The sequence below is a fragment of the Pinus tabuliformis genome, chromosome J (assembly GCF_031772625.1).
Source record: "Pinus tabuliformis cultivar Carrire ecotype Pingquan chromosome J, CPIR1, whole genome shotgun sequence".
In the NCBI taxonomy this organism is placed as follows: domain Eukaryota; kingdom Viridiplantae; phylum Streptophyta; class Pinopsida; order Pinales; family Pinaceae; genus Pinus; species Pinus tabuliformis.
The window spans coordinates 97,542,669-97,564,482 of record NC_142295.1 but is presented as its reverse complement, the minus strand read 5'-3'; the positions used below and the strand labels follow the sequence as shown (position 1 = coordinate 97,564,482).

Below are 21,814 nucleotides of genomic sequence, written 5' to 3'. Positions count from 1 at the left end.
GGCTAGATGTCCTCCCAGGCATTTTACACACAATGCCTCAATACATCAATCTCTCCCGATCAAACAATTCGGTAACATTGAGCATGCTTCCAAAACTTCGAGAGATTTTACCTGAACAATCACAACCCCAATCAGTAACAACCTTTCAAATACTCATAGGTAAACACAAACCTTCAGGGTTTTCAATCATCTTGATGTTGCTTCACAATTTATCGCAGTAGGACTTAGAGGCTTCCCAAATCTTGACAAAAGTTTCCACAATCATACAACTTCATTTCCTACTTCAAATGCAACAACATATTCTACAATCAAATCCCGCTTTCCTTCCTTTAGCAACACCTCAATATGCATTCTCCAATTTCTTCTTCACGTTATGCATCATGACTATAATACGCCCTCCCTCTCAACTTGGGAGATACACTCTTTCGTTTACCCAGGCTCCCTCTTAACTTAGGGAGATCAATGTCATCGGAGAATCTTTTATGGCTTCATTCCTTCAAAGTCATCTTGATCATCATCTTTCATATAACTTCATCATGATTATCAATCAAATCAGCTTTACTTTCAAATATCTTCAACTTCTTGAAGATTATCTACATGCACAACTTAAACCGCAAGTACAACCAAATACATATATAGAAGCATGAAGTTAACTATATCAGAATTTTACAATAATGGAAGCATTAGACTTTAGACATCAAATTCCTAAACTTAGTTAGGTTCATAGTCAACAAGAGACACATACTTTTAAACTTCAACTTTTTGCTCGGGTTAGGTTATAACTCCTAGATCACATCAATAACTCAATCAAGATATCAGTCTCATTATATCTAGGGTCGCAATATTTCTTCCCGAGATATGACATACTCTACTATAATATATTGCATGTTGATTTTTGGTAGCATCGGATGTGCTCTAAGCCTCAAAATTTGCAGGGAGGCGATGACACATGTATTCCAGAATACCCAGAAATCGTTTTGGGAAATTCCACTCGGAGACAGTTTTATTAAGATAATTAATTATTTTTAATGGATGCCTAAGTATAAACTTACGAAATTAAAATAATTAAAGGGTATTAATAAAATTGGGTGTGAATCTTATAGAAGAAGATAGAGATTGAGTCAATATGATCAGAGCCATTGATTGGAATTTAATCTAGGCTATTGATTACTCAACGAGAAGATTATAAGGACTTAGATGGGCATTTGAAAGACACACCGAGAGGGATCAAGAGATCGATTTCTCAAGAGAGCAGTGTAAAGCAACTGGAGAGATAATTGAGGAGATTCTTGTAGTGAGGGGTAGGGATAGTTTTCCCGAGGAAGTTTTTCTGATCCAGAGAGTGCAAGGTAGAGAGGGCAGAGAGTAGTCCGGAGAGGTAGCGCAGTACCATGCAGAGGCAGCTCAGAGCTATGGTGTGGCAGCGCAGAGGTTTAGAGGGAGTCCGTATTTCTACTGGGGAACAATCGAGATCTAGTGCCAGAGTTGGGGTGTGAGACTGGGAGGCCAGAGGGCCGAATTTTCGAGCTAGCAGGAGATCAAGAGGAGGTGCAACGCAATGCTAGTAGCAGTGACGCAGTAACTACATAAGTGTGACGCAGTGTTGCATAGAGGCTCATCTCCAGTGCAGATCAATGCTGGATTTTCCAGTGACAGGGTGAGATCATTTCACTATCTTTTGTCTATTTAGATCTCTGTATAGGATTGCCAATTTGGGCTTCCGAAGAATTGTATTAAGAAACTACTACATAATAATACAAACCCTCAGCAGCTGCATCGATTTCCCTGCATTGGGTTTTTCCAGGGACATTTGTCCAAAAACAACGGTGTCACTTGTGTGTGTTATTTCTTCTTGCTCAATTCTTGTTTCCGCATATAATTTAATTAGTGAAGGCTGCAGTCATATTTACTTAGATATTTACAGTGTAACATAGTAAATAATTTGCATGAATTAACAAGTAGGAGAAGTAATATCAGTTTGTTGCAGCAGGGGATTTGGGTCTCCACTAGAAGCAATTCAAACAAGTATGCATCTAACAACTTCAGAATTCATATGTTAGACTTCTACTAGATTCCATCTACGAGACACTAAGCCTTAGATGTCAACAATCAAAACCAATCACAACACAATCTAAGGTTTCAACTACATGACGAACTTCTACTAGGGTTTGTTGTAAACCCTAAATTTTATCATCATAATGGAAACAATATTGCCATTTCCTAGAATATCCAACTTCTACTAGGGTTTAGTTACAAACCCTAGAACTTATCAACAAATAGGTTAGCACATATATATATCTAGGATAATCATGCAGAAGCATATCATAACATATATTAGACAAACTTAAGACACAAATATCAATACATTTAAAGTCGGACATATAACGATCTAAGAAACACAATTTGTCCTAAATCCTCTGCGTGTCCCGAATTGGTCGAATTAGACATGTGTCCTCCAATCGTGTCTCATTGTGTCTGGTCATGTTCGGTCTTGTCCTGGGAACAAGTCCATCGTGTCGCGATTCTAGGACACATGTCCCCTTGATTTGCGTGTCAAGTGGCCCATAAAGGCCGTTTTTGGGTCATTTCTCCCTCACTTTTCTCTATCTCTCTTGCCGTGGGTGTGTGGGAACGAATAAGAAAGAGTTAGGGAGCATTTTGGAGATGATTCGTCTTATTTACAGGCAGAGGGATGAGTGGTTGAAGGGAAAGACAAAAATGTGGGATGTCTTTCCTGATGATATGGGTTTGGACAATAATGTTGAGTTGGCATTGGCCAACTTGGACCTTAATGAGCCAGTGCTAGAGCCTGTCACTTTCGATGATGGTGATACTGTTGAGGGGTCATCCTCCACACTAGCAGATGCACAGATGACATTCGATACAAAGGAGGAGGATGCAGCAGAGGAGAGCAGTTGTCACCATGATGATGACAATGATGTTGATTTTGATGATGATGATTGATGACTCATGAGCTACATATTGCCTTGAGCCTTGTAGTTGTTTTTTATTTGCTATTTCTATTTTCCATTGGCATTGCTACCACCTATGTAACATATTTTGATTTTGATGACTTAATGAGAAAACTACAATTTCTTGTCTTTCTCCTATTGGATCATTGATGAATCTAGGAGAGGCAACCACACTCAATCCACACTTCTGGAAGGTCAACGCTTGTTCAATGCTGGTCAAAGAGATGACCTGCTGCCCTAGCGTCCTTCTTTCTGCGTCTTCCCTGCCCTAGGACGTCTTCCTTTCAGCCACACATGTGAGAGAGAGAGGTTCCTTTTATGCATAGGAGAGAGAGAGAGAGAGAAGATGAGTGAATTGAATTGTCCAAATGAGGAGAATGCTTCTTGTATTTATATGCAAATGTTGAGGTTGAATAAACATGACTGTTGGGCTTCTGAGCCTACATAAGTTTGCTGGTTGACCTTGACAATTTGTCCATAATCAAAATAAATTCATATCTCCATAAATACTTATCGGAATCGGATGATCTTTAGATCAATTCTACACCTCTCGATGAGAGGAATCTAGGAAAAATATCAGAAGCCATAAATAAGGTGATCCACATGGAGTTTGGCCCTAGTTGCCAATTTTAACAAGTGGTCACCATGATGATGACAATGATGTTGATTTTGATGATGATGATTGATGACTCATGAGCTACATGTTGCCTTGAGCCTTGTAGTTGTTTTTTATTTGCTATTTCTATTTTCCATTGGCATTGCTACCACCTATGTAACACATTTTGATTTTGATGACTTAATGAGAAAACTACAGTTTCTTGTCTTTCTCATATTGGATCATTGATGAATCTATCATGATTCACAATTGTATTTGTATGCATAATGTTACTTTGTAAAACTTACATCTAGATGAAGATCTATGTTTGAATCAATGAATTTGTATCATGAATGAGAATTTATGTAAGAAATATCTAATTTTTAATATATATATATATATATATATATATATATATATTTAATAAAATGATATATAACGTGTCTTGTTTTAGGGGGTCAACGTGCTCGTGTTGGACACTTGAAGCCTTGTGTCCTGCATGTCTTGTGTCTTCGTGTTAGGTGACTTAGATAATGATCTTGATTAGGCTAGGGTTTTGATCAGACGGACAAACATACACCTAGGGATTCATTCCTAGGAGCTTACTCTCGATACATAAGGGTTTTGCTTATAAACCCTAATTTACCAAAACCTCAAAGGTCTAGGAATACATTACCATCCAACCCTAAAGGATTAGGGTTTCCATAAAAATACTAAAACTTCAAACATGACATTACCATTAAAATCACAAACATCAAAAGAATAGTATTTTCTAGGTTTCATCAATAACCCTAAGTAGACTAGGGTTTTCATATTAGCATACCCTTAGGTTAGGGTTTTACAAAGAACCTTTTAGGGTTCCACAAACATGATGTTTTAATGAGGGTAGATTCAATCTAATGATTAATCACCCAAACAAGAATCTCTATGATTCAAAGGTCCTAGACATAACATTTGTTAGTAATGTCAAGTAGATTTAAATGAATATACCTTTATCACGAAGAGAACACAACTTATGATCTGAAACATACCTTTGAGTTGCTTTCTAGACAAACCTTACAGGACATCAACTCCAATAGATCTACTCCATATATCTTGAGCATATCAGCAAGCTTTTCCTAAACAAGGAAAATATGAAAAGAAATGTCATTAGCATCTAGTATAAACACATTTAGATAGGAGAAGGGAAAACCAAATATAAAAGATAATACAAGGAGTAAGATACTTATCTTTGGAAAAATGGTGAGGGCTCCCTCTTAATCCAATCTCGAGGGATACCTATAACTTTAACAAAACAATTCAACAATGTTTTTCCAAAGCATGTTAAACCTATAAGTACTTAGAAATCAAAATACAAAACAATTCAAAAGCTTAGAGTAGAGGGACTTAGTAGTATAAGTCCTTTATTTCCGATTCTTTGGTCTTGTTCTTCTTTGGAGATCCTTCTTCGGTAACATTTGCTTGATCCCTATTTCTCTTTCTATTCCTTGAATTCTTAGGACAATCGCTTCTATAGTGACCCATCTTGTGACAATTGTAACATTCAATCTTTGATAGGTCTATCTTCCTTCTAGGCCCTTTAGACTTCTTGAAGGTTCCTTTGTTCTTGTGATGAGCGCAATAGGCATGTGAAACTTTCTCCTCTTCATTCTCTTTGATGCTTACTAATGAAATTCTGATTTCTTCTTGATTGAATGCATTCCATAATTGTTCGAATGTAGGAGTTTCCTTCCAACTATTGAGACCTGATGATAAGGTACTCCAAGATGTTGGTAATCCTAGAAGTGCAGTGATTGTTGTTGAAATATGTAACTAGGTTCGGTCTTCATAAATGTATTTGAAATGTACTTATCAAAAGGATGAAGAATTTTATTATTATTATTATTATTATGACTTATTAGAGCATGGGTTTCATGCTTGGGTCATCTTGTTTTAGCTCAAAGTCCCCATTGAGGACTTATAGGTTTTATTCTAAGTCACTAGAGTCACTGTACATTTAAAGTGATCCTTATTGGGTTTTTGAATCATGTAAAAATAATTATTTTTGAGTCAAAAATGAATTTTGTCACCTCCACACCAAGTCAGCCTCAAGAAGGTCAAGTTGGCCTCAAGATAGGTAATTCGACGTCTCTGGAAGGCTATATATACAAGTCAGTTCGAACTCATTTGGAGCAATTCATTCTCTCTCACATAGTTCGATATCTGGAAGCTGGAAGCTGGGAAGTGCGAAGTTGGAAAAGAGCTAGAAGGAGGTTGGAAAGGAGTGCGAGTTTTTCGAGGAAGATAGAAGGCACCAAGATGGAAATTTTGGGCCATCTCTCTGTCACTTCTAAGGAGTATCAAGGGAGATCGAAGTTTTCTTTGTCTAGTCGAAGCTGCTGCTGCTGCTGCTACTGCTACTGGGTCGAAGTTGCTACTACAAGTTGATGCTACTAGGTCAAAGTTGCTTTTGAAGAGTTATCATTTGCAAGAAGGATTTAGGGCTTACTTGGTGTGGAGGAAGTCTTTGTCTAGGTCAAGAGTCTTGGATTATCTCGAGAAACTATTGAAGGAAGAATTGTTGACTGGGTTTTCCCCTAGGTAGGAGTTTTGCCCTGGCTGTCTGCGTACATCTGTTGTCTTTGTGCTATTGTTTTGGTAATTGCTTGATGAACTAAAAGATAAAAGAAGAACATAAAGATAAATGAATCACAAGTAATTATCTATATAAGAAAATCTTTCTGCCTTTCTGATTTTCTAACAAAGCTCCTTTTCAGGTACTATCTCATCGATTGCCTGGAGTTCATCTCTGATTCTAGCTATTCTTACAAAGAAGGATGCAATAGAGTCTTCCTTTATCATCTTTATAGTTCTAAGTTCATTCTTAAGAGTTGTTATTTGACTAAGATTCTTGATTGTGAAGAATTTGGAAAATGCCTCATACATCTCTTGAGCAAAATCTATGTTGGATATATATGTGATCAGGTTATCTTTTATTCCATCCACCATTAGGGTCATGGCCAATATCTCTGTTTCTCTGAACTTTTCCTTTTCTACATCACTTGACTCATTTGTAGGCTTCTTTACTTTTCCTTTGACTAGATCCAAGACTTTATTCTTCTCGAGGATGAGATCTATCCTCTTTTTCCATGCCCTATAATTGGATGTTCCTTCTAATTTGTTTTCTCCCTTCATTGAGTTAGACATTGTTCTTGAAGATAGTAGGCTTGACTTCTTATATGATCCTTTCCCTTGATGACCCTTATTCAAACTTCTTATTTTCCTTTCAATAGATCTTCAGGCTACCTTTTTCCTTCTTCTTCACCTTAGCTCTGATACCATGTTAGAAAACCAGAAAGGCAGAATGATATTCTTATGTTCTTATTAACTTTCTTATGTTCTTCTTTTACTTTAGTTCATCAAGTAATTACCAAAACAATAACATGAAGATCAGAGACACTAGATGTAGGCAGACAACCAGGAAAACCAAGTCAACAACTCTTCCTTTAATAATTTCATGAGATGATCCGAGACTTCTTGACCTAGACACAGAGTTCCTCCAATCACCAAGTCAGCCCTTCCTTTCCTCTGCATATGATAACCTTCTAGTAACAACTTCGACATAGCAGTTTGATCTTGTAGCAACAAAATTTCGACCTCCCCAACAACAAAATTTCGACTCAGAAAAGAACTTCAACCCAGCGAAAACTTCGATCCAATAGAAACTTCAATCCAACAACAAACTTTGACCTAGTAGAAACTTCGACCCAGCAGAAACTTCGACCCAGTAGCAATCTTCGACCCAACATAAACTTTGACCCAGCAACAAACTTCGATTCAGTAGAAACTTCGACCCAACAAAAACTTCGACCCAGTAAATCCACATGTGTGAGAGAGATACAACCCAAAAACTTCGATTTTCCTTTTCCAGCGAATCTTCTCCTTTTTCTGTAGCTTCACACTTTTTCTGCTTCCTCTTCTTGGATATCAAACTTGTGTGAGAGATGTCTTTCAAATGAATCGAACTGCTTGTATATATACCCTTTTCAGGAATTCAAATTACCCTCATGTAGGCCGACTTGATCAAGTAAGAGCCGACTTGGTGTGGAGGTGACAAATGACTTATTTTACTCAATATTAATTCCTTTTACATGATTCAAAAGCCCAATAAGGGTCTCTTTAAATGGACAATGACTCTAATGACTCAAGAGAAAACCTAGAAGTCCTCAATGGGGACTTTGGCCTAAAACATGATGACCCAAGCATGAAATCCATGCTTTAATAAGTCATAATAATAATAATAAAATTTCTTTTTCTTTCTTTTAATAAATATATTTCATTATGACTCAAATACAATTATGAAGACTGAATCTAGTTACATTCTTCAACACAAATTGGGGCAGCTTGTGTGGGGTTTTATCTCTATTGCAGATCTGAATCAAGAGCAGAAGGCAACTGCTTGGTGTGAGGGAAGTCTGGTATGTTTCTAGGTTGGTTTTGTTGTGTATATATCCCTGTTCATGAAGCCGCAACCTTAGAAGGAAGAACAGGTAGGTTGCAGGGTCTACCTTCCCTAAGAACAGGGTGTTGTGAGGGTGGTTTAGGGCTAGTAATTAACCTTAAACAATAGCGAAATGGAGTAGGACTAGAGGAATGCAAGACCAAAACTGTTAAGGAGGGTTTTTGTGGAGGAAAGAAGAGCTGAAGCAGATTGCAATCAGCCCTGTCCAGGACCAGAACCTATAATAGTTGAACAGACCCAAGACAAAGATATGTATTGGTGAGGTTGTAGTTGTTTTGATGTAGGTGGATGGTGTCCTAAATGAGGACAATTTTTGAAGTCTGTTGGCAGCCAAGAGGAAGGGTTTCCTAGGGTGTTGGATGCCCTAACTAGGAGTAGATGCTACAACAAGGATTGGAAACCTCGAGGTTTGGTGGAGGGCAGCGTGAGAGGGTCCAAGTGTGGAGCCCTATGTGCAGTGCCTTGATGGATTAAGGGCTGCTAGGAGAGGCAATTTGTTGGAGCTCAAGGTTTGATCAGCTAGAGGAGCAGTTGTGTAGCCCTAGACTTGTCTTGCAGAGAAGGACATCTACAACAGAAGATGGGTAGTTCTCCTAGCCTTTGTTCATTATGAGAGATTGACATCCTGCAGTGATAGGTGGCAGCCCTCCGTGCCCTATGTTAGTCTTCATTGGAGCAACACAGGAAGACTATAGTGGGTTGAAGTCCCTGAGTAGTTGAGGAGAAACCGTGGGCAGTTGTGGGTTGTTCACAAATGGAGTTGTGAACAACTCGACAAGAGTCTCGAGGTGTTGTGCCCTTAACGGACTAAGGCACAACTAGTGAGCAGATTGGATAGTCGAGGTTCAATAGCCAGATGGACTTGAAGCATTGATATAGGCAGTTGCTGCAGTTGGGGAGCTGAAGGACCGAGCAGATGTGTACATGGTACGACCAAGGCAGCTGTGGGGAGCTCCACATCAACTAGACGGTCAGAGTATCTTGTATGGGCAGATTGGTGGTCATCACTATAGACACCAAGCCCTAGTTTTTGTATGTCTTGTATTAGTGGATGTATGAGGGCCATTATCCCTAGTACGAGAGTCCTAGACTGTTATAATATTCAGTTTGATTAATATAACGAAGTTGGGTTGAAAATTTGTAAAACGTTGTGTATATTTTGTGCACTAGTAGATTTACTACTGTTTATATTCTGCTGTGCAAAGTAGCTTTGTTGTGATTCTTGGTTTGGTAGCGTCAGTGATTTAAGATTCTATCCTAGACACCAGGATTGTGGAAAAACAAGATCACCTACAACTTTGGTTCACCTGGCATGTAATTGGTTATCATTTAAGCTCTTTCTCAGATACATACGAGTTGGATTGTGACCATCTACATTCACTTGCAAGCTCTATTTCTATTTAGTTGCTCATCTTTCATAGTTGTATATAATCTCTTGATATTATAGTCCTGATATGATCCACTACTTGTTTTGTAGCTTCTTTATTCTATTGTACTTGGGTATCTTGAAAGCATTTCATTTTCGCAAGTATTATCATTTACCTTTGAGCATACTTCCTATTATCTCTTGCAAGTTTATATTTATTGGCACTGGTCTACTTGCAATTTGACTTGTAGGATATCTTGTTGAATTTATTGGATATATTTACATTGTTGATATGCTCATAGATACTTGTACTTGCTAATCAATTTCATAGCTTTTCAAGTTATATTTCAAGTTATTTGAATGGTGAATGTCTAATTGGTTTACTATCTCCTAAAACTTGTTAAATTTAACAAGCCTCCCTTAGAAATCTTCCTTAGGGTCTACCCCCCTTGGCTTAGCTAGGAGAGAGCCTAGACGGAGAGAGTTGGGATTAGGTGACAACCCCTTCTTTGAGCGTTGCCACAAAGAACACACCTTGTGGGGTTGAGGATTTTTCCCACAAGTCTTGGGTGTGCAATTTGTGAAGGCAACAATTCCAACCTCATTAGATTTCATATGGAGAAAATATAATTTCATATCCCTTTTAAAATTCAGCAGACCTAACAATTTTCAGGATTTTAGGAACAATGGGATTGTGACATTTCATTAGATTATATCATGTATGAGGGTATGCAATTTTGCATTTAATCAAGAGCACCAAGCCCTATATGTACCCCAATGTTGGTGGTGTTGATTGTTGAACTCCTTTGTCATGGGCCTTAGCAAAAATGTACCCTTCAGTCAAGTCAAGATCATTGATCAGGAATGTTAAGCTTTCTCTACCATATTATAAAGCTTGGATTAGTTTGTTTAATCAAAATTAGGCAATGTTGACTAATATCCCTAGAGAATCAAAGTAGAGGCAAAGGCTAGACAAGAGGAGAATAACCTAGATTCTAGATGGTTGATGCTTGAATAATTAATCATTGATGTACATTGGATGCCATATCTATCTTGATTTATGTACAAATATGCATGTTTTCATATCTCCTACAACTAATTTGGTATTTTGGATGATTTTTTTGAATATATATATATATATATGCTTCTGAAACGCTTTGCTTCTTAGACTTTTGGAAAGTGACGCTTCACTTCCAAAAACGTCCCCGCTTCGTGCAACATTTTGCAAGGGTTCCTTTCTTGATGTAAGAGAGCAACATGTGCTTAGGAATAGGGTGATGGCCATAATGAGTGAGGTAGAGCTCATGCTAGGATTTTGCCCACATGCTAATGTGCATGTCCCAACCATCTTTTGCATTTTGATATTCTTTTGATTTTTCTTTTGTGGCCATTATTTGATTTTCCTTTTCTTTTAGCTGCATCAACCTCCCAGGACCATGTTCTATGCCCTACCCAAGTATGAGGATGTATGGGTGCCAAATCCCAGAGAACTAATGGTCAATTGAACTCGAAGAGTGGGGTGGAATATAGGGTTTGTAATGTAAGATGGAAAGTGGTAAGTATGGAATTAGGATAAATGGAACACTTTATCTCAATCAAGGCTTCCCGAGTAGTGCCCCTCCTATACCAATTGGGTCATTAGGCGAGGTCCCATTATACTAAGGTCGAAGATTTACCCCCCATATAAGGTGAGGGAACAAGATCACGGTCAAAATCCCTCCTCCTCGGTCACTCCATTATCCATATCAAAAGCCCAAACTACAAACAAGCACAAGCACCCGATTGCAAAATGAATAAAGTACCTTTTGACATGAAGCCCACCTTCGTTCATGTGCTCTTTCTAGATAGGTGAGAGGCGTATGACTGATGCAGGTGGCGGACATGTATAATGGCACGTAATAAGCTAGTGGTGGCTGTCAGGGGCTGCTGGCTGGCAGACTGGATGTAGAAGAATAGGAGAAAGATATCTCCTATGGTGTCACCCACTTTTGGTGGATAATAGAACCATGGCCTGTCCAACTGATCACTTCCTTTTTTACAGTGCTCTCGACTAGGGGTACCATCCGGCAGATGGATAGAGGTGATACCAGATCAGTGAGGTCAGAGAGCACTATTTCTACCTTCGTGAAACAAAAGCAACATTGTCAGACTAGACCTCATATTTGTAGATAATCCAGTCACCAGAGGAGATTTTCTAGAGCACAACAATAGGACCTTCCTTCTAGACAATGTGACAGCACTCATCCCAACTCCTCTTCCAAGTCTTTTTCTAGACAAACATCTATTTCAAGTTTTCTTCTTTTGGGCTTGAATTATAGGAGACATGGTTCTAGTGGACCAGAGCAGCCTCCTACCTCTGGTACCATATATTTGTCACACACCCATCTTGTACATCTTTCTCTTGGACCGCCTGTTCATTTTTGAAGTCAGCTCCAGGTTTCAGATTGGACCTTTATTATGTTTTTCCTTCTGCTTTTCGCTTCTAAGTTCTTATATAGGAGCTTCTTTAGTGCTTCCATTGTGTTCGGATATCATTGTAGCTAACTGTCCTATTGACCTATTCAGTGGTCATTTGTTGGATATTATTACATTTATTTTTATCTTTACCTAATCTCATTTTTTCCATATATTTTTTTTGGAGGAGTTGCTTCTTTTGTGTACTTTCGTTGCCTCTTTACGCTGGTACAATCCTGCTATCCTTTGGGATCTACATACATGATTTTTAAATAAACTGTATGACCATGGCCCAGCCATATACTATAGCTTGTTTGAAAATGTAGTGCAAGGGAACATAGTTCAGGAGAATGTACATATTGTGCTTTCTTAGTTATTGATAATAAGGTATGTATTTGACATTATCTTTGAGAATTTAATTTGGAGTCATCTTGAAAAAATTATGAGAATTGTCTTCAAATTTATTAGCTGTGTATACTATATAGTTTAAATTACAATGATTAAAACTTACCAGTGACAACGCTAAATTAAATAATGGCATGCTTCATCTGGTGTAGTGAGTACTGTGATTTAAGATAACAATGTGTGAGATATTCATGTTGGCCATATTATTTAGATTATATATCTTTATCCTTCTTGGACATAATATTTAATTCATGTTTTTTTATTTAATCATGTTATATTTTTATTTATGCTTTCAGGGTAGCATATGGCACCCCTACAAAGGCTACACTCTAGTATAACTTCTATTTTTCTAGTCCCATTGACCTATCTTCTGGTAATTGAACATGAATAAATTTATCTTTTATTTTTTCTCTGCTTACAGGCACAGCAGTTGCTTCGCTCACTACTCCTCATTGGAACAATATTTGGCTTTTCATTAGGATGTATCGCCAGCACAATGCCATGGTTCTTCCCCCAAGTGTTTACAAGAGATGCAGCCATTATTAATCAAGTAAGCATTTATTCATAACTATATTCATGGCTGTTGACAATGATAGTCAAAATGGCTTGGTATTCTGATGTAATTGAAGGGAAGATCAGTGTGTAACATTAATCTACTTATTTGAAATCACGTCCTTTGAGTTTTGTTGGTGCAAACTAATATATTCTGAAAGTGGATAATCCAAACTTTCTATGGAGTTAAAATCAAATTATAGGATTACCATTCCGTCATTTTATGAGCAATTTGTTCAGAATTTTCTTCCTTGAACAATTAGATAAGTTGCAATGAAAATATATGAGCATTTATACAAGTTAATGCGGGGTTATCATCAATTTGGAAAACTTAAACTGGTCAACTATCTTTGACTTTTTTTTTCTTGTTTATATGTATGATTGTAATAAGTTCAGAATTAATATTTGGGCAGATTAATTACATTCTTTTCTTTAGTGTGTAAGATACACAAAGAAGGGCTGTGTTGACCAGTACCGGTCAACTACCCATGCAGTACACCACCCTTTTCTTGGCAAAAAGGGGCAGCACCTGATCGACATGTCCGTGCCATCCAGCAGTGATCAGCAGCTTGATCAATCTAATTGTAAACCTAGTCTGCATGTATTAATTGTAAATAATCTTAGCAGATATGAGTCGTGTATGTGAATTGCCTAGGTGGACCTAACTTTCTAGTGGTAATCTACGTCCCGGGAGGTTTTTTGTCTCACCGATCCATGGATCGGCAGAGTTTTCCTTCAAACCTGACCCCAAAGCCGGGATGGATTTTGTCATTGGAATTTTAGGAGAATCCTAGTGTGTTGATCTGCTAGATTATAGTTGTGTCGCAGAACTGGGTGTTTTGTGAGGGTCTGTATTAAGTGGGTTTGTCCCCTTGAGATGTAAATTGTAAAAAAAAGTCATCATGAAATGTGTCTTGAGGGTTGAAAATGTTTTAAATCCCCTCGTGAGTCCTAAGTCCTAGGTCCTAGGTGATGTTTCCGAAGGCTTAGTTCGATGATCCATTTGAAAAATGAAATAAAATAATAAAATAATAAAAAATTTAAAAAATTTAAAAATTTAAAAAATGAAATAAATAAAAAATAATAAAAAATTTAAAAATTTAAAAATTAAAAAAAAAAAAATATAATAAAAAATTAAAAAATTTTAAAAATAAAATAAAATAATAATATTTTAAGTGAATAAATCGACGGATGAGATCAAGAGATGTCTTGATCCTCATCAACGACCGAGATCATTTCTACATGGATCATTCGAACTAGCCGTTGGGATCATTTCCTTTATATAGGGTCTTAGGTGGTCATTTCAGAGGATTGGATCTGTGTGTCTGATACTGAAGAAGCTCTCTTGTAAATCTGTTTCTGGTTAATAAAAGAAGACTTTGGGGTCCATATCTTGCTGGTGTTACTCTCTTGAAAATTTGTGAGATTGTTTCATTTTCTGCATATGTTATTTTCAGCCGTTAATAATAGCTTTTTGTAGAGTATTGTGAGCACAGGTATCTTGTTCACTTGCTGGGGTTTGGGTGCTGTTAGGGTTTCTGAAGTAATGGCAGGTATCTCCATTACTTCCTGTGATCTAGCAGCATTTTTGCCCTCTTTATTGACAGTTGTTTTGAGCTGTGCAGAAAACATCATTGAAGGAAATTTTGTGGGCGTTCGGGGAAGTTCTCGGCTGAACCAGCCAACTCCCGCAAGCATTTTTTGCTGAGCCCAGTTGGATCTGATCCTGGGTCTATCATTCGGTTTATTTTTCTAATTTGCATGAGATATTTTCTGAAGTTCTTCACAGTGAAAATCTGAAATCTTTATTTCTTTAAAAATATTCCTGTGCTCATTGCTGAATCTGGCTGTTAAGGGGCCAAATCTGTAAATTTATTAGCTGATCTAGGGTTTTAAATTTTTGTTCTATACAGTTTTCTTTAGGGTTTTCAGTTTTTGGTCTGAGGCATATATCATCAGTGCTTTGTTTCCTCGCAACTTGCAGGAGCCGTTTTATTTTTCTTCTCAAGGGTTTGCCAAGCATGAGTCTGTGAGAAGTCTTACTGTTTCAAAATCAATCGAGACTTTCTATCTCCCGGAAGATCGCATCATTCTGCTACGAGCATCAGCTGTTTCAAGCATCACTAAACTGCAGTAAACAACTTCTCACGCATTGATTTCTCTCTGGAAGGACGGTTTTGAAAGAAACAACGTAATTGTGCATTTTTGCAAGACGTGATTATCACGACCAGCGTGAAACCATCCAAAAGAAGCAGCGATTTTTCATTTCCTCGCCGACAGGGTCCTGGAATCGTATTGCACAGTTCTGCAATCTGGTATCTAAGAGTATCCTTTGGAGAACATCTGAGAGGCTCTGCGTACGGCATCAAGGTTTCATCAGAGGGTCACGATCAATTCGTAAAGCAGTGGATCGCTTCAGGTGCAGCATGTTTAAATTTCAATGGGTCAGATATAAAGCGTTCAAGTTATCTGCCGTTTCCAAACACCGTGACAGCATATTCATCTGCTCAGAGATTCGATGTAGAAAGTCGACCTAAACTCGTTACGGTCAAGGGTATCCGCGGACAAAGTTGATCAGTCCTCAGCGTGAGTAATGTCCGGGTTTTATTGTCGCGTTCGGAGTCAGGTAAGGCTAAATCCAGATCGCCAGGGTTACGGTACGTCTTATTTCCATTGACTATGATCTTTCAACGCATCACTATTACATTCGCAAACCCTCAGGCAAGTTCTTCTTGGAAGGAACCGTGTTTTATCTGCCATCGCATCGATGCTCCTGTATGCTTCCAGTTTTCAGGGGTTACGATTCAGTCTTTTGATACGCCGCAGGTGCTTCTTGCAATCAGCACGTCTAGATTTGGTGGTCACGTAGTTACGGCTTGGCGTTTTTCTTCCTTAGGGTTTTTTCTTTAATTTCGTTTTCATTTCCTTAGGATTTCTTTATTGTATTTTAAATGAAATTAAGGAGCTTTAAGCTTAGGTTAGCTATAGTTTTAGTTTTAGATTTTGATTTATTTCTTTAGATTATAGTTTTAGGTTTATAGATTTGCATAACTTAGCCATTAGATTTAAACTTTGGTTTAATTTTATTTTAAATTTTTATAATTGTTAGATTTTAGTTTTAGATTTTTCTTTTTTGATTTTTATAATATAAAAAAAATAAAAAAGGATTTTAGATTTAGTTTTATTTTTAAAATAGTTTAGTTTTTTTTTTTTTTGATTAATTTCTAGATTTTTTTTTTTTTTTTTTTTTTTTTTTAACTTTTGTTTTGATTTTTTTTAGGATTTTGAAATAGTTTGTATAAAAAAAAAAAAAAAATTGAAAAAGTATAAAAAATTTTGTGGAAAATTCTCTTCGTCAGATCCAGTCATTTTCGGGAATGGTCATATCTTTCATGCTGAGATCTAGATTTTCAGGTCGAGATGCGAAATTGATATCTGGTTAATGGTTTATGATTCGTGGTGGTTTAAAGCATTCATCTTTTAGAATTTTCAGTTGCTGGATATCGTTTTGGTCATTTTAAGAGCATTATGATTTAGCTGATGATAGATGATTGCTGTTCACGGTTTATTTTTCTATATCATTTAACAAGTAATCATTTTAATAACAATCTCTTAAGGCACTGGTCTGCTAACTAATCAAATCATTTTAGTGCTTACCTTAATCGTATCTCGTGTCTCCCAACCAGCTGGTCCACAGTTGGTCTTCGTCATATCATAGGGTCTACCCCCCTTAGCCGCGGGAGACAGGTTTAAACGGAGGGATCGAGGATCAGAGTGACAACCCCCGGTCTGAGCGTTGTCGTGTCAATTCGCGCGACAACATTTTTTGGCGCCGTTGCCGGGGACTTTGTTTTCTCGGCGTTTCAACGACAATCTTCCTTCTCATTTTTATCTTTTCATCTGGCCCGGCAGCGCCAACATTCTTTGGCGCCGTTGCCGGGGACTTTGTTTTCTCGGCATTTCATCATCTTTTCATCATTCATCGTTCATCTGTCTATCATTCGTTTGAGCCGGCAACGACAACATTTTTTGGCGCCGTTGCCGGGGATACTTTTTCTCGGTGTTTCAAACGACAATCATCCTTCTCATTTTTATCTTTTCATCTGGCCCGACAACGCCAACATTTTTTGGCGCTGTTGCCGGGGACAGAGTTTTCCTGTTCCTGGAGTTTCATCGACATTCATCTTCTCATCTCTCATCTCTCAGTTGAGCTGGCAGATTCAATATTTTTGGCATCTTTTCATCCCATATCAGCAGCATCTCTTGGGGTTGTTTCTTGTTTGGGTGGCGACTCCATTTTCTCATTTTTCCCAGACAAGAAGCCTTCCTCATATCTGCTTGTGATTTCCTTTTGGATCTTAGAATCAGATTCATTGTTCAAGTGGCGACTCCACTTCTTTCATCTCTTGATTTTCTTGAGCAGAGATCTAGTTCTATCATTCATCTAATCCCTTATCATTCATCATGGATTATTCATTTAAGCCATGTCGTTTTACTGAACGTCTCCATGATTTTCCGGAAGATGCCATTCCTAAGTTACCTATTTTCTCGGGTGGTGATCCAATCGCTGTTAGAAGGCATCTAGTCTTGTTTACTCGCATCATGATCATATACTGTAGATCCCCTCAGTTTAATCACGAAGATATCAAAATGCGCCTATTTGTCCTTTCTTTAGAAGATGATGCTTTGAATTGGTTTAACAATTTTCCAAAGGAATCTTTCACTTCTTTAGAAGACATTGTCGATGCTTTTAAAAATAGATATGGTTATCCAAACAGCTTGCCTTCTGCCTCTAAAATTGTGCAACAGAATGAAAGTAATTTGATAAGCGGTCCAGCTGAAAGATCCCAAGACGATTCATCATGTCAGAATGTGTCATCCACCGGAAATATTGCAGATCAAGTTCATGATAGTGAAAAATCAGGGACAAATGACAATGAAAGGGAAGAGCAAAAATTTTTTTTACGAGATCTAATGATGCTGGTGAGAAATATGGAAATCAATCAAACTAATTATGTCAATGATGTGAAAACTTTATGCACCCACCTGGAAAAACGTAATAGGGAGATTGAGGTCACGCAAAATCAACATGCTAAAGAAATTGAGGCCATGAAAACTAAATATGAAACAGAAATTGGAAACATGCATAGCAGGATGTCAGTCTTAGAGGAAAATATGGTGACCATGAAAGCTGATCATGATAGGGAAATTGACTCTATGCAAAACGAGTTACTAACTAGGGAAGAGGAAATGACTATCATGACGTTCAATCATAATAATCAGTTGGCTGACATGCAAGCGAATCATAAAGAAGAAATAAATTTCATGCAGCATTACTTGATGGACATAAAGGAAAAGAACAATAAAATGATAAAAGACATGGAAGAACATCATGCCAGACAAATCGGTGATATAAAGGTTGAACACTCTAGACAGATGGATGCCATTAGAATACAGGTTCAAAGGTTTCAGCAATTGGAAGATGAAAGAAACCAACATCAACAGATCAGGAGCCTTCTCAATTGCTGCAACAAGCTCCATCTTATTATGAGGAGGTTATTGATTCGATTGAAAGATGGTTAATTGAAGGTGATCCGGATAGACTTAAGAATGATAAAGATCAGATGCGGGCTAAAGAAAGACATATCACGCATATTTCATCTGATAGTTTTGAAACAGAAAGTTCCAGGTCATCAGTAATTCAACCTGCCAGAAAGAAAAAACGTAAGAGAAAGAAAATAAGAAGAAGATTTGACGCATCAGACGGCCGCGAGCAGCTTGATTTTCGGATAGGAAAGAGTCCTACCATATGCAAAATTGGACATGGCACATCCGACAAGCAGCCGACAGATTTGCCTGAAAGCAGGCAAATGCTCAGTATGCACTATATTGAACACATCTGATGCCGTAGGGCATCCTTTGTATCGTATTTCTAACCCTACTCCTTGTTTTTTCCGCATTTTTATTTCTGCTTTAGATAGTTAATAAATGAAGAGCTTTTATCTTTCCTGTGCTTAATGTATATGATGATTTTGGATGGACGCTACTTATTTTTGTGTTGTATGGATGCAGATTCTGGATTCTCACATTCCTGCAAGCAGCAACGTGTCCCCAAGTAGAGCCAGATGTTGACCAGTACCGGTCAACTACCCATGCAGTACACCACCCTTTTCTTGGCAAAAAGGGGCAGCACCTGATCGACATGTCCGTGCCATCCAGCAGTCATCAGCAGCTTGATCAATCTAATTGTAAACCCAGTCTGCATGTATTAATTGTAAATAATCTTAGCAGATATGAGTCGTGTATGTGAATTGCCTAGGTGGACCTAACTTTCTAGTGGTAATCTACGTCCCGGGAGGTTTTTTGTCTCACCGATCCATGGATCGGCAGAGTTTTCCTTCAAACCTGACCCCAAAGCCGGGATGGATTTTGTCATTGGAATTTTAGGAGAATCCTAGTGTGTTGATCTGCTAGATTATAGTTGTGTCGCAGAACTGGGTGTTTTGTGAGGGTCTGTATTAAGTGGGTTTGTCCCCTTGAGATGTAAATTGTAAAAAAAGTCATCATGAAATGTGTCTTGAGGGTTGAAAATGTTTTAAATCCCCTCGTGAGTCCTAAGTCCTAGGTCCTAGGCGATGTTTCCGAAGGCTTAGTTCGATGATCCATTTGAAAAATGAAATAAAATAATAAAATAAATAAAAATTAAGAAATTTAAAAATTTAAAAAATGAAATAAAATAATAAATAATAAAAAATTTAAAAAATTTAAAAATTTAAAAAATGAAATAAATAAAAAATAATAAAAAATTTAAAAATTTAAAAATTAAAAAAAAAAATATAATAAAAAATTAAAAAATTAAAAAATTTTAAAAATAAAATAAAATAATAATATTTTAAGTGAATAAATCAACGGATGAGATCAAGAGATGTCTTGATCCTCATCAACGACCGAGATCATTTCTACATGGATCATTCGAACTAGCCGTTGGGATCATTTCCTTTATATAGGGTCTTAGGTGGTCATTTCAGAGGATTGGATCTGTGTGTCTGATACTGAAGAAGCTCTCTTGTAAATCTGTTTCTGGTTAATAAAAGAAGACTTTGGGGTCCATATCTTGCTGGTGTTACTCTCTTGAAAATTTGTGAGATTGTTTCATTTTCTGCATATGTTATTTTCAGCCGTTAATAATAGCTTTTTGTAGAGTATTGTGAGCACAGGTATCTTGTTCACTTGCTGGGGTTTGGGTGCTGTTAGGGTTTCTGAAGTAATGGCAGGTATCTCCATTACTTCCTGTGATCTAGCAGCATTTTTGCCCTCTTTATTGACAGTTGTTTTGAGCTGTGCAGAAAACATCATTGAAGGAAATTTTGTGGGCGTTCGGGGAAGTTCTCGGCTGAACCAGCCAACTCCCGCAAGCATTTTTTGCTGAGCCCAGTTGGATCTGATCCTGGGTCTATCATTCGGTTTATTTTTCTAATTTGCATGAGATATTTTCTGAAGTTCTTCACAGTGAAAATCTGAAAATCTTTATTTCTTTAAAATATTCCTGTGCTCATTGCTGAATCTGGCTGTTAAGGGGCCAAATCTGTAAATTTATTAGCTGATCTAGGGTTTTAAATTTTTGTTCTATACAGTTTTCTTTAGGGTTTTCAGTTTTTGGTCTGAGGCATATATCATCAGTGCTTTGTTTCCTCGCAACTTGCAGGAGCCGTTTTATTTTTCTTCTCAAGGGTTTGCCAAGCATGAGTCTGTGAGAAGTCTTACTGTTTCAAAATCAATTGAGACTTTCTATCTCCCGGAAGATCGCATCATTCTGCTACGAGCATCAGCTGTTTCAAGCATCACTAAACTGCAGTAAACAACTTCTCACGCATTGATTTCTCTCTGGAAGGACGGTTTTGAAAGAAACAGCGTAATTGTGCATTTTTGCAAGACGTGATTATCACGACCAGCGTGAAACCATCCAAAAGAAGCAACGATTTTTCATTTCCTCGCCGACAGGGTCCTGGAATCGTATTGCACAGTTCTGCAATCTGGTATCTAAGCGTATCCTTTGGAGAACATCTGAGAGGCTCTGCGTACGGCATCAAGGTTTCATCAGAGGGTCACGATCAATTCGTAAAGCAGTGGATCGCTTCAGGTGCAGCACGTTTAAATTTCAATGGGTCAGATATAAAGCGTTCAAGTTATCTGCCGTTTCCAAACACCGTGACAGCATATTCATCTGCTCAGAGATTCGATGTAGAAAGTCGACCTAAACTCGTTACGGTCAGGGTATCCGCGGACAAAGTTGATCAGTCCTCAGCGTGAGTAATGTCCGGGTTTTATTGTTGCGTTCGGAGTCAGGTAAGGCTAAATCCAGATCGCCAGGGTTACGGTACGTCTTATTTCCATTGACTATGATCTTTCAACGCATCACTATTACATTCGCAAACCCTCAGGCAAGTTCTTCTTGGAAGGAACCGTGTTTTATCTGCCATCGCATCGATGCTCCTGTATGCTTCCAGTTTTCAGGGGTTACGATTTAGTCTTTTGATACGCCGCAGGTGCTTCTTGCAATCAGCACGTCTAGATTTGGTGGTCACGTAGTTACGGCTTGGCGTTTTTCTTCCTTAGGGTTTTTTCTTTAATTTCGTTTTCATTTCCTTAGGATTTCTTTATTGTATTTTAAATGAAATTAAGGAGCTTTAAGCTTAGGTTAGCTATAGTTTTAGTTTTAGATTTTTAGATTTTGATTTATTTCTTTAGATTATAGTTTTAGGTTTATAGATTTGCATAACTTAGCCATTAGATTTAAACTTTGGTTTAATTTTATTTTAAATTTTTATAATTGTTAGATTTTAGTTTTAGATTTTTCTTTTTTGATTTTTATAATATAAAAAAATAAAAAAGGATTTTAGATTTAGTTTTATTTTTAAAATAGTTTAGTTTTTTTTTTTTTGATTAATTTCTAGATTTTTTTTTTTTTT

The 21,814-nt window shown here is 37.4% G+C and overlaps 1 protein-coding gene across 1 annotated transcript in view; it reads left to right on the top strand.

The window, feature by feature from the left end:
* LOC149225689 (protein DETOXIFICATION 46, chloroplastic-like) overlaps positions 1-21,814 on the top strand; it is a 257,569-nt gene that overhangs the window by 128,911 nt on the left and 106,844 nt on the right. The window contains exon 10 of the mRNA XM_089377279.1: positions 12,715-12,843. Coding sequence (XP_089233405.1) covers positions 12,715-12,843 — 129 coding nt within the window. The remainder of the gene's footprint in view (positions 1-12,714; positions 12,844-21,814) is intronic.